Source organism: Hippichthys cyanospilos, chromosome 8 (assembly GCF_059441005.1).
Source record: "Hippichthys cyanospilos isolate Australia breed blue-spotted pipefish chromosome 8, RoL_Hcya_1.0, whole genome shotgun sequence".
Lineage (NCBI taxonomy): Eukaryota > Metazoa > Chordata > Actinopteri > Syngnathiformes > Syngnathidae > Hippichthys > Hippichthys cyanospilos.
Window position 1 is genome coordinate 18,243,423 of NC_142376.1, and position 19,154 is coordinate 18,262,576.

General features: G+C 40.5%; 1 protein-coding gene across 2 annotated transcripts; it reads right to left on the reverse strand.

Annotated features, from left to right (window-relative positions):
- Positions 1–1,095: 1,095 nt before the first annotated feature.
- Positions 1,096–19,131, reverse strand: LOC148420386 (sphingomyelin synthase-related protein 1-like). 2 transcript variants are annotated; one of them, XM_088421930.1, is made up of 6 exons: positions 19,021–19,131; positions 15,634–16,248; positions 15,417–15,512; positions 8,052–8,169; positions 7,769–7,919; positions 1,096–2,050 (listed from the first exon to the last, which is right to left on the reverse strand). In XM_088421930.1, exons 2-6 carry the CDS (start codon positions 16,242–16,244, stop codon positions 1,746–1,748), a joined length of 1,281 nt encoding a protein of 426 aa, XP_088278056.1. In that variant the 5' UTR covers positions 16,245–16,248; positions 19,021–19,131; the 3' UTR covers positions 1,096–1,745. The 2 variants fall into 2 exon arrangements, with proteins under 2 accessions (XP_088278056.1, XP_088278055.1); XM_088421929.1 differs by lacking the exon at positions 19,021–19,131 and having other exon boundaries at positions 15,634–16,357.
- Positions 19,132–19,154: the final 23 nt, after the last annotated feature.

Sequence of the window (19,154 nt, forward strand, 5' to 3'; positions counted from 1 at the left end):
TCACTTGGTTTCATCGAATTTTTTTTTTTTTTCCCTCCAACTGTACAGAGCTCCCAGCTACACATGACTGCACTTAGAGACAAATTGATGGAACTGAGACCAGTACTAAGTAGTTCATGTAAGTTGTGAGCAAAGGTATATAATAACCACGCTGTAAAACATAAATGTACGTTGATGTATGCTACCTTGTAAAGTAGAAACTGGAACCGTCTGTCATTGCCATAGCAACAAGGCGTTACTGCTATAGCACTTAAAATTTTGGCGGTTCAGCAAGGGCACCTCTAATGTGCTGTTAACACTATCGGTGCTTACATACGTATTTTGAAAAGTGCAGCCTATGCGTAACCCCTGCTGCACACTTGATTTGTATCAGAAAATACACAGGCAGCAAAATGAGTGTGGTCAGCATGTCTGCCTTAAAGAGTTCTGAAGTTCAGAGGTTGGATCTCGGTTCCGGTCTTTTCCATTTAAACGCTGGCTTTTCTACCGAAACAACTTGTATATTACTGTACGGTTGGCTCCCACTATATACAGTATCAGGAGCTGGCTAGTACAATGCTATTCAGTTGGGTGCTTATGCAAGACCATGCAGGCTACATTTCGATACCTGGAACGGGTGACACAAATACAGTAATGATTGTCATACCAGCTTGGATGTTGCCTGGTTCAACGTCTGTGCAAGGTGTTGGAAACCCAGGAAGAACTGCTGAGAAATAAACCACTGGAACAAAAGTGTAGCACTTTTTGGCACTTTTCGATAAATGCACACACATTGCTGCTCTTGCAAAATGAACATAAATCATTGGCTAAAACTAAATATTGGATTTGGCTTACAAAGGGTACAAGTGGAGCAAGTTGCCCTCAATGTCACTTTTCTGTGATTCATATTTTGAATGCAATCCTTTCAAAGTCAATATTGGCTTGCTTTCCCCTTTACAGAGAAAAAATGCACCAGGGCGTTGAGTGCCTAAGGATAAATAAAAAGCCTGACAATTTTTCATTAGAAGTTATTGGAGAATTCCACCTCAAACAGGTGATAGTTATACTTCTTTCACACAAAATGACTTGTATGTTATTAATTAAAAACAATCCACCAATGATTTAAAATCAACTTTATATAACAAAAGCAAAAACCAGGCTTCCTTAAAAACGCAGTCAGTAAAAAATATAAAATCGTCCTGCTGTAGTAAACATTACTTGGTCGAGCCAAGAGGCAGATTATCTGTCACTTGCATTGCAAACACAAATTGTAAACAATTACAATTAATGCACTTGCACTATTGTATAGCCATTTTTTTTAAAACCCTGACAAAGTAAACATTTGCTCACGAGCCGCTGATTTGAGTCGGTGCAGCGGAGTCTCATATAAGACGTCAAAGCTTCTGTCTCAAATGACATAGCTTTATGTGACAAATAAATAAGTTCATCAAACAGAACTCTCGCTGAACAGGAAGTGTTGTCCAGAAGACAATGCATGTAATCTATTAGCAAAAATCGACAGAATATTGTGATGCAACGATGGTAATAATATACAAGGCAAGCCGGTACTTGTGTACCCCATGCAGGATGTGTTTACTGCGTGCAAAACTTAAGACCGCCCCACCCGACTTTAGCATATTATGTGCAAAAATAAGTCATTATATTAGATGGCTATCTTTTTATCTCTGGATTTCTTAGGTGATCACATCTCATCATAAAAATTGTAACACAAACTCAGGAGGAGGGGGGGGGGGGGGGGGGGGAGTCTACCCAATAAGAGTCTTCATGAAGGCAGGTTTACTGAAGGGCCAGTGGTACTGGTTGGGCACAGGTCCATTCACATTGCACTCGAAGAAGGAGAACATTGGGAACCAGATGCGGGCTCGCCGGCTCTGCTGGTAGGCACGGGTGTTGGCTAAGGTGTGGTAATAGAGGAAAAGGCGCGTGGTGATGTAAAAGGCGATGAAGACGTCAATTGAGTAGTGTTCGTGCGCCGCCAGGATGAAAAAGATCCCAAAGAGATTCAACACCCAGGAGATGGTGTGAATCAAATTCCACGTTCTTGGAGTGTCTGCCAAAGAAAGGTGACGATTTAGTTCCAAAGATTTGACCATTTTAACATTAATAATAAATGAGCAAATCAACTTGCGTTCATCTGCATATTCAAACCCTGACTTAGTGTAAGTCAATGTTCCACATGCAAAACTAGTTAAATTACTAACTCAGGATGAGTCAAACTTTTAACACCGTGCTTTGAGTCAGTCCCTGCATACACCATCTGGCTGAATGCAAACAGTCATTCTCACACCAAATATGTGTTATTCCACCACTAAAAATATCCCCTCTCTCCTCCACTTCTACTGATTAAATGATTCCATCTATATCTAGGACATATGGAGATATGTCTGTTGATTGTCAAACAAGTTATTAACGTGTGCCAATTGCTCAGTTGAGTGGTTAAATGTTCCTGAAAAACGATTAAAAATGGAAATACTGTGGTGAGAGTAAGAGCCTCGGAGACAGTAAGCTCATTTAAACATCCATTAAGAGAGTAAAATGTTTTCACAAGTGTCTGGCTGCCCTTTAATTTTCAATTATCCAGCCAGCCCTCTTTATAAATTCAAATTGTTGGTTATTAAAGATTTATGTTTTGAGAACAAATGCTTTCCAGATGGACTGGCACAAGAAAGTCACATAATTACATGCATGTGTTTGTTTTCATCGATTCAGAAACAATTACTTCTTTTTTTTTGTTCATATCAACAAATCATACACCGTACAAATGGATGCTGCAATTGCAGAGGAACCAGAGTTTTTGAAGTTATTGTCTAGGGCAAAGTCTGACCAAATCCAAATACAAAAACCAAAAGCCACATTTCCTGTAGGAAATTATGAAATCCGATTAATCTGTTACAGTCAAGAATGTAGACAACCAAAAATAGTTTTAACATTCCATAAAATAACTGATTTTACTTGCAGAAAACAGCTAGAACTGTGAACATTTAACACATTTTTTTTTTTTTTTTTACCATATTGAAGATTTTTGATGGCATTTGGAAGATTACAACAATGGGAGAGGAAGGAGCCATTTTTGTACTTTGCTACAAGTTCTTTCTTGAATTCTATCATGTTTGTCACCATCTTACCAAAAGGCTGGCACTTAGAACTTTGTGTTGTTTTGTGCAAACAGGGTTCAACAGACAACAGATGCACTTCAGAATTCAAGCTGAACAACTCAAGGCTCTTCATTGGATGGTTAAATTATCTGGTGTGTGTGTGTGTGTGTGTGTGTGTGTGTGTGTGTGTGTGTGTGTGTGTGTGTGCGCGTGTAAATCAAAGTGTACCTGTGGTGCTCAGAAGGAAACGTATAGATAGCTATTATTATCATTAAACCTGCACAAGTACGAGACAACGAAATTTTGAACCGTCAAAGAAACATACAATACGAACGACTGACAAGGGGAGTCAGGCCAGGGCTTGTCGGGGTGCGGCACATGGGGCGCTCTAAATCAAAGCAGAGAAAAAGGTTGAGGGTGAGGGAGGAGAAAAAAAACAACTTGTCTTGGTCCATGCCCCAATGAGGGCATGGCACAAGTCTGGAAAAAAAAAATCCTCGCACATGCGCCAACAAACAGACAATAACACATATCTCAAACAACATGTAGATGGCTGGGGGAGGGACGTTGGAGAAGGGGGGCCATGATGCAGCCCCTGCTGGCAGCAGCCAGGTCCCAGTACTTCTACATCGGCAGTCACGTCACGTGGGGGAGATTAGGACCAGCAACAATGTTGATGTAAAGGGGTTGTGCATGTATGAGATCAGTGGATGTATGTGCGTCAAGTGTCCTTGAGCTGCCAGCCCATTCCAAGCAACAGTCTTAAGGCCACATGAAGGAAGGGAGAGGAAGGATTGTCATATCTGGAGAACTTCTTGTCCTCCGGGGGGGAGAGTCCAGATGTGGGTGTCTTGGGAACAGGTCGATAACAATGTAATAGACCTTGAGCCCGTAACGTGAGATTCTGAATGGCCTTCAAGTAGCAATAAATCCTTCAATGTGAGATTCCAACTTCTCCATGATAACAACCGTTTTACTCGATGATTTGAGGATCAAATTTGCGGGTCAGGTCACTAGCCTCATGTGTCTCACCCAATGCCTTCAAAAAAGACCGGCAGCCCTCCGATCCAATCCTCTCCAATCCGACTGCGCCCGTTTGGCCAATTATGCGATATAGCCGAAATCCGCTAACCTAAATAAGGAGGATCCCTGTTATTGAAATTCCAATAATGCAGTTGTCTTCCATATCCTCTATGGACAAGATTGACAGAGAAACCATCCTCCAATTGCTCCATGGGTCCATGGCATATCTAAAGGCTTATGCTTTTGTCCGGGGAATGAAGGCTAAATCCTACTTGGTCTTCTCATTGAGAAACATTTTGTCAATTGAGTCGAGAGCCCAGCTGACCAATTCCATTGTTAGATTTAATGGATACCAGACTTCATCCAGACTTTTCCACCAGACTTTTCCACCGTATATATGGGTGCTTGATCATTAGCAATGTGCAACATAACAGCTCCAGTGATAATATGTGCTTTCTTGTCTAAGTTTCTAATTAGCAGTCTTGTTCCCCTCGCAAAGCTTGACATTTGTCACTCGGGTGGGTGCCGAAATAAGTTTGTTGTGCTTCTGCCTTTTGTTGAATTGGGCTTCAAACGAACGTTGCAGCATGTTACTTGTTTCACGTCTGTCGCCTTAAATCAAAATCACTGACAGTACAATTCCTGTCTTTTAGGAACAAACGGTTCGATTTCATTAGCCAAAGTCATGCCCTCGCTAGGCTTCTGCTTGGTTTGAGTGTGACAGAGAGAAGACAAAGACGGATGCTATGGAAGCTCATGAAGGCCAAAATGCACCGGAGTGGAGGAATATTGATTTATTTTATTTATTTATTATTATTTATTATTTATTTATTTATTATTTTATTTATTTATTATTATATTATTATATCACCCATAACAATAAACTTGAATCAATTGAAAAAATAAAAAATGACCTGCCAGGCCTAAAAAATTGCTTCCTTGAGCTATTGTAAGATTGCTTTAATCAACCAGCAAAATCAAAATCACGTTTGTATGCAGTTCTTCTTGAGAAACCACATGGTTTTAGGCCGAGTCCCACAGGTACACTTTAAGTGCGGAGTCTTGACTAAGCTACCATATGGCCAAAAGAAGTATAGTAAATTTGAGTTGTGATATTTGACAGTATGTGCTATGCTAATGTTGCCTGAGCATATGCTGAGCAGACTAAAAGGGTTTTTGCTTTGTGTTATTAATAAAATGTAGATTGTGGAATATGCATTGCCGCCTGTTGAATCCTTCCTACACAACTTAAAAAATGCTTTAAATGATTGTGCATCGATTGCCGGAAATAAATGGCCAACTCATTTTCTTTTTTACAGAACTGCAGCGATGTTCAAACACGAAAAAAAAAACAAACAAAAAAAAAACAAGACAAAAACAAATTAACAAAAAATTATTTGGTTGAAAACTAAGGCAATAGTAACACACTGAAGTTGCATCATCAACTGTAAACGAATAAACATCTCCCTCAAACATTCCTTTCCCCGTTAGCAAAAATAAACAAACAAACAAAAACACTGAAAACTGTGCCTCAACAAACTCACTAACCAAAACGGCAGCACCTACTGCAACATGTAAACAAACAACCGGCACATGTTGTAAGCAAGTTCCCTGTGAAGAAGATCAGTGGTCTTAAACCTTTTTTCAAAGCACTCTTTGGAAAATATTTTTTCAGTCAACTCTTGCTCACTTTCATATGACACAGGGGTGTCCAAATCCAGTCCCCGGGAGCCGGTAACCTGCATGTTTTCAAGGTCTCTTTCCCTGACATACCCGATTCAGATGATATGGTCATCAGCAGGCTCAGCAGAAGCCTGATGATGATCCTGATCATTTGAATCAGATGTGTCAGGGAAAGACTTATGACTGGGCCTTTGCTGGACATTCTGATGGAGGTTTCTGAAAGAACGTTATGGAGAGTGGTTGGTGCTGCTTCTTCTTTTCAGCCAGTATGCCCTAAAATAACACTTTGATTTTGTCGCGACAGTTGCTGAACTCAAGGCTCTGACCATGTTATTGTTGAGCTCTTGGACCCCTGTTGTGCCCGTTAGCGTCGTTCGATGTCATGTTGGAGAAACCTTCAGTGGCTCGCCGCAGCGCAAGTCTCACAGCATTATCCACGGCTGAGTGGTGCACTTGGCCAGGCATGAAGCCTTCAAAGATCTGCATGGCTTTACTTAAAGCCACAGTTTCAACTCGAGTTCAGCGTCTGTTGCATCATCCCAGTCAGAGCATTCTGAATGTTGGTCAGGGATGTCACAACACTATAGTCACATCGATAATGTTTTAAGTTTTTTCCAAAAAATCCACGATGTCGTGAAACCGCTAAACTTGAACTGCAATACAATGACGAATAATGTACTCCCGGACCAAAATGCACCACAAATGATAATGGACATCCGTATAAACCATAACATAGTGCTACGTTGCAAAGGAGAGTCACTAAAAAGCAAACTTAAAGTGAAGTTGCTAAATGTTCCAATTAGTTTGCTCTTAATTTAAAAGAAAACCGTTCTTTTCTTGTTGCAGCAAAAAAAAAAAGCATTGAAATCCTAATAAAATTTCACGTACACCCAGCGGTGCTTTACCTACCTCAATTTGTGAATCACTGAAGTAGCTAATTGTGTAGTAATGCACGGGTTTTGGGGGGGGTAATATTCTTCCAGGGAATTAAATCAAACAAAACATAATTGAAATCACTCAAAACCTTCAAATTATGACAAACCTCCAAAGTGATACTTTAGCTAGTAATTGCACTATTGGATAGGAACAGGCTGGCCTGTAACAGGAATTACCATGCACAGTAATCACGTTTGAAAGTTACATGAAAAATGAAGATGAAAACTGTTGCGCAATGTCTTGCTCAGTGGCTGCTAGGGTTCCCCAATCCATAAAACTTGTGTATTCTCCAGTGCACTTGCTGTATGCTGTCAAGTCCAGTGAAGAATGCACTGATGGATGTCGAGGAGAACAGGCAAGCTATCAACAGGATCATGTTGACACAAGACAGTTTAACTCTTCAGATCTCTCTCTCTCTCTCTCTCTCTCTATTTTATAATTAAATGATTTTGATTGACTTTTATAAATTCCTTACATGTTGAAAAAAACATTCAGAGGAAGTATCTAGTCAAATCCCCCCCAAAAATTACTTTTTTTTTTTTTTTTTTTTTGCTTGCCAAGTTACAATCATCGTGAATTCACAAATACTGAAGCACAAATATGTAGGGGCCTAACGAATCATAATAAAAATTAGTTTTTAATAAATGGCAGTGTCTGCAGAGAGCATGGGATTTTACCCATGCCCATCTATGATAATTTAGGAAAAAGTGGGACGACTGGATCAGATGTTCTTTTGAGAATCACAATGAAAATTAAATGTATGAAACTGATGGAAAAGACTATTTAAAAGCGAAAAATCTGAATTTTAAAATGTACTTTACAGTATGTAATTGCTCCACAAATGTCATTTGCTTTCACGTTTGACTTCAGGAAAATGTCTCTCAGTCTTCCTGTTCTTTCCATAAATTGCAATGTACTCTATCTATCATTGTTTCATACCACACAAAACGTCCTATCTGCAGCTGAGTAAAGAAAACCCACAGCCACTATTTGCATACACAAGTCAAATAGCACCAAAACATTCCACTCACATTCTGTCACAAAAAAGTTGAGCATGGTAATGACGACCGTGTGTCCGCTGAACATGTAGTCCCCGCATGTTTGGACGCCGGTCAGAGTCATCCCAAATCCGACCCAGATCGTCAGTGCCCTCTGTATCTTTTCCAACAAATCTCCGTACATCTGAGAGAACAAAAGAGCCTAATTAGCAGCGGTCATGAGGTGGGTGACTCACAACTAGAGCAGTAGTTCCTCAGCAACAACTCACAAGCTCCATAATCGGAGTCGAAAAAAATACGCATGGAAGATTCTCACCTTACTGGCGCACTTGAGGTGATGGCCGGGCACGGAGAGTGAGGTGACAAACATGGTGCAGCAGCGAAGCAAAAACACAGTTCCCATAAGAGAACACAACCGCCGAATGAGAATAGATCTAAATAAAACAAAAATAACACATTAGTTCAGTGGTTATAAGTGGATCAATTCAGCGTTTTTTTTTTTTTAATTTTCATACACATATATAAATACTTATAGGGCAGAATCCTCATACCACCAAAATCATAAATTCTCAGGAGATGTCAAAAATGGCATACTTGTTCAACCATTGCCATTTTATTATAAAAAGACAAAGCATTTTCAAATCTTCAGATGATTAATATTTGGTGAATAATAAAATCGACATGTGTGGAATGGCAAATAACATTGTGTATACTTGTGAGAAAATATGAAATTTACCAAAATGTGACTTATAGGGTTTCGGAATGATACCAGCATTAACTTTGTTTCATGAAATTTGAGGAAAATATGCAAATTAAGATGATGTCATGCCAAGCTCTCAGGCAAAGTAAATCAATCTGCGAGTCACCCGCACCACCATGAGTCAGGCAGAGAAAGGCGGTTCATCAAGTTCAGTTCATCAAGCTTCAATGTTAAGGATAATGCATTCACCTTTAGTGATGCTCAATTGAAGGTTTTGTGGGCCATTTGTGGCCATTTGCTCGGAAAACGGCTTCATTTTGGCCCAAACCTCTCCTGGCAGAAACACACTCTGCAGTTGATTTGAAAGAACCCTTTGAATTGCTTTTGATGCTCACACAAACGCTGAATTGGAATTCCAATCCTATTAACAAATAAAGATACATTAATTACAATTATTTATTGTGGTAGTTAAGAATCTGCTCATCTCTTGATAATATTATGACTTTCCAATTTATACATTTATCTTGTATTAATGTTTTTCAAAGTATATATGTATTTAGAGAAACAGGTCAATGCTCTCCCTTCATGCGTTTTCTTTACCTAGTCCGCTATTGTTCTTTTGTTTTTCAGAATCTGCTCCTGTCTTTTTGAGCGCAGAATTGACTTTTGTCACTTGTTTGTTTCATGCAAGGTGGATGAATGTGACCCGACCATTCATATTGAAGTCGGATTTCAAAAGATCGGATACATATCGGATAAAGTACCATATAACCAAATGGCCTGGGGCACGTTTGAAAGAAAAAAAATAAACGGATCTGTATCATTCACACTGCCATCAAAAGATCACATACAGGTCAGATAGGGGCAAATAAATTGGAATTCTGTCAGCCAGCCACATTAATAATTATTAATGCACTGCAAGACAGTAAAACCCGTGGAGAAGCTTGAGCTGGTGTTCAAGGTTGATGATTTCCGACTAATTATTGTCAGACTTGCCTACGCACACAGCTTGGGCACTGTTACTGTTACTCCTTGAGAAGGGCTGGACTCTCTTCCACTCTGGAGTTGCCCACGGTGAGAGGTGCAGAAGTGTGGGCATACTGATTGCCCCCCGGCTCGTCGTCTGTAGATTGGGGTTCGCCCCTGTGGATGAGAGCGGCCTCCCTCTGCCTTTCTTGTTTTTGTGCCTATTTACCAGATAACAGCTCAAAGTACCCTCCCTTTTTGGAGTCCTTGGATGGTGTGCTTGAGAGTGCTCGTTCCTGGGACTCCGTTGTCCCCCCCTAAGGGGACTTATGTCTTAATACTCATGTGGGCAATGACAGTGAGACCTGCAGGGGCCCGATTGGGAGGAATGACCCATCCCATCTGAACCAGAGCGGTGTGTTGTTATTGGACTTCTGTGCTCGTCATGGATTGCGCACAAGGAATAAAATGTTCAAACATAAGGGTGCCCATATGTGCACTCGGCACCAGGACACCCAACGCTGCATTTCGATGAGCGACTTTGTGGTCGTGTCATCGGCGCTGTGGACGATTGAAGAGGGGCGCAGAACTGCCTGGTGGTATGTTGGATCCAATGGTGGAGGGCAATGCCGGTCAGACCTGGCAGATCCAAACGTATTGTGAGGTTCTGTCAGGTCGCCTGTCTGGGCTTCCCTGCTCAAGCTGCAGCCCCTGCGACCTGACTCCAGATAAAGCAATACCAGTACTATAGCAAATACTACTATAAGCTATAAAATATAAACAGCAAAACGGATAAATGGATGGATGGATGGATATAGATGAATTGGTCTTCTGTGTTTGTTTTTCACCAAGCAAAAAAAATATATTTTATCTTTTCATCTGAATACTCATTGATCGATTTCAATTTCCTATTGGATATTTAAATATCCAAAATGCTCGATAGCTGCAGTTAAACACTCTAAATAAATAATCTCATATGTATAAATTCATGGTTTATTCACCTTAACTTTAGCATTATTAAATAAGATAAAAAAATGCATATATGATAAAACTGATAGACTATGTTGTAACACAGATTTAATTGCTTGTGTTTGCCGAAATAAATTGTGAGCAAGACCTTTAATAAATAAATCCCAATCCCAATATGGAGGAAAAAAAAAATCACATTAGAATATTTTTTTCAATTGTTCAGCACAAGTAGACAAAATTAGCTAACAACGACATTTTATCTTTTGTTGGGATTGTAGATGTGCTATTGTGGTAAATATTTCCCTTTACCCTCCTGGTCTAACATAAACTGATCCCAAGCATTTATTCTATCTTTTACATACTCTTCTTTTCTGTCATCTTATGACATGGCTGTAAAATTCAGCCTTAACATCTTCCTCCCCTGTTGCCTGTTAACATAACATGGCCTTCTAGGAATTTGAGACATGATGCCGGCATGATCATAATTTTCTGAATGCAGGATGCCCAGTCGTACAGTCGAGGCAACATCCCACTTAGCAAGGTTTTGTGTAAAAAGGCGCAGGCGGGTAAATGCCGTGTTCCAATGGGACCAACTTTGGGGATACTTCTATGCAGGAAAGGCGCTTTTGTGGTGAGCAAAAAGGCATTCAATTTTTCAAATCCGGATAGAGAACTTGATCCCCTTTTTTTCGCTGTTGAGTCTTAAGAGAAGGATTTTCCTTGCATCCTGGAAGTCCCATTGGTCTAATCCCAACATATATTGTCATTCTATGTATATAAGACAGAAAACCGATAAACCTACCCTTCAGAAAAACAAGTAGAGCCATACAGTTTTCCTTCTTGTTTTTTTATTATTTGTCCACGTTAGTTTGTGCTGAATTGTTTACGTTCACTTATTTTATGTTTTATTGATCCAATTGTGGCTTCACGAGGACTACCGTTATTCCCCAAATGTAAGATCCCCCCCCCCCCCCCCCCCCCCCCCCCCATGAAAGCCAAAAGTGTGGGTGCGTCCTATAAATCAGTAACTTGAAAATGTGATTTTTTTTTTTTTTTTTTACACCATTAGAGGAAGATTGATCTGTCAGCCACATAAGCAAAGTTTTGATGCCCAGATGTGCATTTTTATATCGTCCGCATTCTTACAAAAATTACCGTAACGGGAAAAGCAACACGGCGGAAGTCAGTTGGCTGTTAGCAGCAAGTGCCTGTTGCAGCTAGCAGCAGTTCGTGTTAGCCGAAGTTGTTACGGCATTATTTTCAATAAAAGAAGCGAGCAGACTGAACCACCATCAGTGTTCATCCTTGTTCACACACAATATTAGTAAAATGGAAAGAATCATGTAAAGTTATGATGTCCCTAGCTGATTCAAATAAGAGTAGCAAGGTAAGCAGCCAAGTGCATCGATCAGAGTACATGGAAAGGTATTCCATTTGACTCGTTTGCTAATTGAGGTCTTGGCATGTACACATGATCATAGACTTGATGAAACATGGGTGCTGCGCAACACGGGTATTTATGGTAAAATGAACTCGAGCTGTGTCGTGAGGAAAAGGACAAACTGCTTTGAGCGTATTCAACGGTACAATGCTCGCCCTTCACTGACCGCTCACAATGTGGGAAATTTGAAATACATTTACCACGCAACAAATACAGTATACTGTATAACTTAGGGATATGAACACACAAAAAAAAAAAAAAAAAAAAAATATATATATATATATATATATATATATGAAGAGGAAGATGACATTTATTCTGTTTTGCTATAGTTTTTACACTGATGCCATAGTGTTGATGCACCTTATACACTGATGTAGAAAATTTGACCCAAATATTAAGGATGCATCTTATACACAGGTGCATCTTGTATTTGGGGAATTACAGTTTTATAGCATAGACTCTCACTGCAATGTGGTCAGACAAAATAAAATATATAGTGTATAAGCTTGTGCTCAAAATAATTGGTTTTTCAAAAGGTGAATAAATGAAAATTCCTCAAATTGTGCTAGCATATACAAATTGAGGACAATGCACGCTCTATTTCAAAGCAAGAAAATTGCAATCAGTCATTAAATTTCATTGATATTTTACACATTTTTATTGACATCTGTCTTTGGAAACTCAAAAATGTACCGTGTAAATGAAGAAGTTTTTGAAAATTCTAATTTGTCGAGTACTCTCAAGCATTTTGTTGCATAAGCATGGTTTGCATCTGTGGTGCAGGGAGTTGACCAACTTCTGGCAACAATCAACAGGTATTGCAGCCTCGGTCAATTGTGCTATGTTCCAACAATTACTCCTGTTTCTTGGTTTTGCCTTTTTTTTGTCAGCCCACTAGTTTTTGATGTGATTAAGGTCTGGAGATTGTACTAGCCACTCCATGAGGTGGATGCTGTTTGTTTGGAATCATGTTTTTGCCCGCTTACTGGTGTGTTTGGTGTGTATCCATGATATCTATTATGAGGTAAATAGAACAACAACACCGCAGTCCCAAAAAGATCCCCATCTAATGATGTTTCCACCACCATGGTAAGCTGCCTTCACTGGGTACTGTGGCTTGAATTTTGTGTTTGCAGGACAGTCGACAAACTGTCTGTAACCCTAAAGACACTCTTACTTTAACCAGTTCAAAAAATATTACGTCATTTCTTTCATCAGTGAGTTCTTTCACAATGTGACTGCTTCAGAACGTCTTTTTCTTGTTTTTGTTTTAAACAATGGGACTTTACAGTGGCTTCTTGCTAGTTGATTGGCTTAGCATAGACGTTGTCCGAGTGTAAAAATATTCACGGGCAAGTTTAGTTCTTTGATCCTCCTGGAGCTGATCAGTGGGTGAGCCATTGCCAGTTTGGTTATTCTCTGATCCACTTGAGAAGTAATTTTGCCATTTTCAAAGCCTTTAATATCGTTTTAGCTGAACAGTCGCTTTCTTAAATCACAATCAAGGCCCTCCCAAATTGAACGCACTGCTATTTCAACGAATACATCGTATCGCGACTAATCCAGTGGCTTTTTAGCCATTCAGGTGAGTGCGGAATGGGACAAGTTTTTGATGGTTGAATGTTGAGTAAATGATGAGTTTGGATCCCGTATTATTGTTGGCTATGTTTCTGGTTTATTTACGGTTTATACTGTTAAAATGAGACTCCAGGCTGTGGTGAATACTGGTGGGTAAATATCTATGGAAAAGTGGAGTGAAATGGTCCAAAGTGAAGGGTATTGCGTGTAGCATATAGCATTGATCAAATAGCGTTCAGCATGTAGCATTGAGCGTCCAGAGGTTAGCATCCAGCAGGAGCATTGAGCATTAGCAGTAATAACCATATCGTCTCCCCCGTCATCCATCACCCTTTCTGCCCGCACACCTGTCTTTAAAAATTGCATTCTCTAACCCTACCCCACCGGCCTATACCGTCACCCAGTGACCCCTTATGCAAGAATCAGACAATTAGCCAGTTGAGTTTGTTAGTTTTCAATAGATTTACTATACCCACTAGAGGCTTACTTAAGGTGCCAGCCAGACTTGAGTGAAAACTTAAATCAAGCATCCAAGTACCTCCACCCCCTTTTTTTTTCAGACCAAGCCTTTATTAGGGGCTAAATGCACTAGCTAGGTTAACTTAGCATGGCAAGCTGCATCATTTCTCTGCATGATATTTTAAGTTTTGCTTTTCATTATGTAATAATTTGGCACATAATACATTGTACATTGTTACCTGCAAATAGTGATGCATAAATGTTTATTACAGTCGAGCCTTTTGAGCAATCACGTCATCACCTCATCAGGCACGTGCGTACAGATGGATGTAACTACATACTGAATTAACATAGTAGTTGTCAATCCAACAGCATCTTTTTCTTATTTCGTGTATCCGACGTGTTTTGAAGGAAATTCATATTTTTCAAATTCAATTTATCAATAAAATAGTATGTACATGGAACTGTATTATTCTAATAAAGATTGAGACGATGTAATGTCAGTATAAAGCAGATATGGTCCTGGCCCAGGGGAAGTGGGGACAAGTCGGCACCTCCAAAAGGAACAGATGGCATCCCCCGACCACACCAGGAACAAAAGGCTAGGTGTGGCCTTCAAGAGAAGATATCAGTCAGGGTTTTATGGTGCTCAGACTTCCTCCCGCTTCAAAGAATGGCCGGCAGAGCAAAGACTTTTGAAGACACCATCCCCACGCAAACAGACCCCCACGCACGCACGCACGCACGCACACACGCACACACCGACAGACACGCACGCACGTGCACGCACACACACACACCGACAGGCACGCACGCACGTGCACGCACACACACACACACACACCGACAGGCACGCACGCACGGGCACGCACATACACACACACTTGCAATCCACAGTGGGACTAGATGACCCGGAAGGGTATAAGAACTGAATGTTGAATGTGAAACGTTGCCATTTTCTGCTCCGACCCGCGGCAGGACTGGCCCGAGGCCTCGTGTACTTTCCCACTCTGTCTGGATTAAATCGATTGTTTCACTATGTTGTGGTATGGGCGATCTTTCAACAAAAACGAACACGCTAGGAACTAGTTTAAGGCAGGAAGCTTTTTCTAGATTCCTTCAGTTTCCACGTTAGACGAGGACCGAATCAAGAGTGTTTTAAGAGTAAAACATTGATGTTACAAAATAACCAAAGAAAAAAAAACATTAAAGAGAAAGTTTTTTTGTATGGGTCTTTTTAGTGAACGGTTCATGAAAGAATGGTTCCCTCTAAAGATTCTCGTCACACCACTACTGTGCATATGGTTAAGTACAGAAACTGCTGTTCACCACACAAAAACAAAGACAGCACTGTGATTTTGATGTGCAGGAGAGTGCTGCTCTACAGTAATTTGTTGTGTTTACTCATGTAGAATTAACATGTGGTATCCTACTGAGAGGTGTTACCCACATCTAAGTGCAAAATGGGGAAACCAAAATCTTAAAAACTCCCTGTATCATGACCATTTGGTGTGAGCACTGAATTAAATGTGTATAGCTTTATAGTGTGTGGAGCCAAGTGTTACCTGTGTTTATGAAGCAACAGAATCAACATCAGCATGTAGCACAGAATGAGGCCACAGGCTTCAGCCATTGCAAAAGCCCAAGGGATTCTCGGAACACTGTCAGGGGTTAAAATACATCAATGTCAGCATGCAGATTAGATATGGGGACAAGGTTCACATGAACTACAGTGGACAACTGATGTTGTTTATCAGAGTGCATACAGTATAGAGCTTATACCTGTCCAAGAAGATATCAGGAAGCGGTGGATAAGTCCTCATGTCTGGTACACGTTCATGTACAATGACCATAACAAAGGAAGTAAAGCCAAACACTAAAAAGACATAAATGACACTCAAGATGGTCTTCCACACCTCTGGGTCCAGCCTTCCAGACAGGTGCTGCCGACATCTTCCATTGGAGTGTGTGTGACACAGCGTCGCTACGGAACCGTATTCAGATCGGGCACCATTCCTTTGTCGGAGCGCGGTTCCATTCTCTGAGTAGTCCCCTCCGTTGCAGTGTCTATCGCCTCTGTCGCAACTCCAATCAGCTGCCGTGGTAGGTCTCAGTGGGAGACTGTCTCTAGGCTGGAGACCCAGCTCCTCCAGCTGGGCTTGGTTCTGTCTTTGGAGCTGGCGGAGGGATATGGCCAGCCTCTTGATGTCCCCCAGCACCTTGAGGCTCAGAGGAGGCCCACGTAGGTCGGCCTCAGTAAGAGCCAGGAGGCTAAGCCCATCCAGGCGGTGAACAACACACAGCAGATCCACATAGTCATCAAATCCTTCTTCCTGCAGCCACCGGGCCACCTGCTTGCAGCTCCAAGAACTCACACCGCTCTCTGATGCCATGCCACTGCAAACAGACACACAGTTGTAGAGATTAAGAAGCAAAAGAACAGCTGATGATACATATGACTCCATTATTCAACAGATGTTGTGAAACAGGCTATTCAGATGGCCACATTAACAGATCAAAGCCTCCTGACGCCAAAGCCACCTGATGCCTTCTCGTGTCATCACCACTTCAAAGACATGAATGACAAATTCATTACATCACTTAAATGAAATGCATAGACGTTTTTTTTTTCCTCGCCTACTCACTGCATGTAAATAAGCTTGTTTAGGGTTAGGGGTTTTGATTGTTTGCTTGTTTTAAGCAAGATAAAACTGTATATTTAAGATATCAGTTAATATAGTGTAAGAACCATGTCCTAAGAGCAAGCTTCTGCAATCGGGAATCATAGCGCCAAGGTCCCCGCTCACACTGCACCCGAACCCTAGCCTCATTTCCTGTGAGAGTTGGACTCCTCCAAGGCTGCCCTTTGTCACAGATTCTGTTCTTCTTTATGGACAGAATTTCTAGACATAGTCGAAGTGTTGAGAGGGTCCGGTTTGGGGGGGTCTCAGTTGTACTGTCTCGTGTAGAATGGAACGGGAGATCGACAGGTGGATCGCTTCAGCGTCTGCTGTGATGCGGGCGCTGTACTGGTTCGTGGCTCTCCCTTAGAGATAGGGTGAGAGTCATCTGGAGGGACTAAGTGTCTAGCTGTTGCTCCTTCACTTTGAGAGGAGCCATTAAAGGTGGCTCGGGAATCTGGTTAGAATGTCTTCCGGACACTTCTCTAGTGAGGTGTTCCGGGCATGTCCCACAGGGAGAACACATTAGAGAGACTATGTCTCTCGGCTAGCCAAGAAAAGCATGGGAATCCTCCCAAAGGAGCTGAACGAAGTCGTCAGAAAAAGGGAAGTCTGGGCTTCCCTGCTCAAGCTGCTGTTTGTTATGATCCTTTAAGTAACTGATATTTGAATATAAATGATGCAGCCACAAATGTAGACAGATACAATAATACTCACAGGCATATATTTTGTTTATCCTCTGATGATTGCTAAGTTGCACACACCACAATAGTACTGAAATCATTTTAGTGTGGAAAGATGAGTTAAGGAACAAATGCTTTGAGTTCTTAGTGTGGTCACAGAAGGAAAAGCTCATAAGCCAAGACATCACCACAATCCTTCAGTGCAAACAGGTGCAATTAATATAGGATAAAAAATGTGGTCAACTTAGTAATAATATTTTTTTTTTTTTTTTTAACAGCAATCCATGTTTTACTTATAGCCTATCATAATGGCAATATTTGACCATTTTTTGTGGTCCAGCTCTACTAATGGCTAGACCTACGATTATATTCAAAACATTGTTGGTCGTTAAGAACACATTTATTTGCAAGTTTTGGAAATTTATAATCACTTTATTTATTCCTTTTTAAAGAAAAACGGTCCAAACAATCCCTTCAATTATGCTGCAGGCTAGATCCAGCTGTATTTTGGTGACTGCCTACTGGCAATGATTTTTGTGACATAGATGATCATATTTTTCATTTAATAAAAAACACAGTTGTCATCATTAACACACCATTTGGATGTATCTTTCCTGTTACTGACGCACATTTAGATTAAATAAACTGTCCTTGCCCTTTAACCTGCAGATAAGAAGACCACATTACAGCCCGTTGAACTTTTCCTTTGACTCAAAGGTCAAAAAGACCTAAATAACAGAAAATTATAACTGTAGGGCTCTTCTTGCTGACAGGCAGCCACATACACAAAATTATGTGTCAGTATACCTTTATTAGGTGTTTACGTTCTAGAGATACATTTTGGTTTGTCAAGGCAGGAATCGCGCAGATACAATATTATCTCCATATTAACCGTGGCTCTAATGTAAGAGAATTGTAAGATCAGTATGTTATTAATGGCATCTTATGCTACATTTTTTTTATCAGTCAAAAATGCAACTGTATATTTCAATGTGGACTGGACTCTCACTCTTAAATTCTTAGAAAATGTCATGTCATCAGTCACACCCAGATGTATGTTAAATGAAGAAGTTGAAAAACAGCTGCAAGAACATGAGGACTCCCAAAAGCCCGAAGCGCAACGATACATTAAAAAAAAGACTTAAAGAATGGTCAATTTTCATTTTAAACTCCATGCAACTCATCTCATCTTTTATCAGATCATGTGCTGTGCTGATGTTAGTGATCATATTTTAATTCTAGTGCCTGACTTCATGGGTAGATGGATGAAATGATTGTAATCTAGAAAACATCGAAAGGTTTCATACAATTAAACAATTTAATAAAAAAGTGTTTTTCTGGATAACAATGGTTTCCACTAATGCAACTGGTCCCACGATAACCAAACCACAGCAATTACAGTACCATAGAATTGAAAACCTTCAAAAACCACCGTAGCAAGATGGCAACGCGAACAACCCTTGGGATGGCCTGTGCTAAGTGTCAAGTCAGCTTGTTTTGCTTGAGTCACACTGACAAACAAGACATGATGAGCCTCACTTGCACAATAAGGGCCTTTCAGCCTGTAAATTAACTGGAAATTTTACAGCAAATACTGTAAATCGGAAAAACAACTGTAACCATAACTTGAGGTCTCGCCAATTGAAAAAAGGGGAAAGCACTCAGTCCAGTAAAAAAAAAAAAAAAGTTTTCTTAAATACAGAAATATAACTGTAAAAATCTACGAAGGAAATAAAACAAAATACGCGAGGTCAAACTCATATAACTGTAAATAAATAGTTGTAGGTCGTAGCATATTTTCTTACCGGAGAACAAGCGTGAACGGTAGGGTCAGAGGGGGGAGAAGGTGGAGGTGAGGCGTCTTCCTCTCGCATTGCAGAAGTGCTTCATGCCTTCTGTTTTCACAACTAGGCAACAGCAATCAGGAAGTGGTAATAAC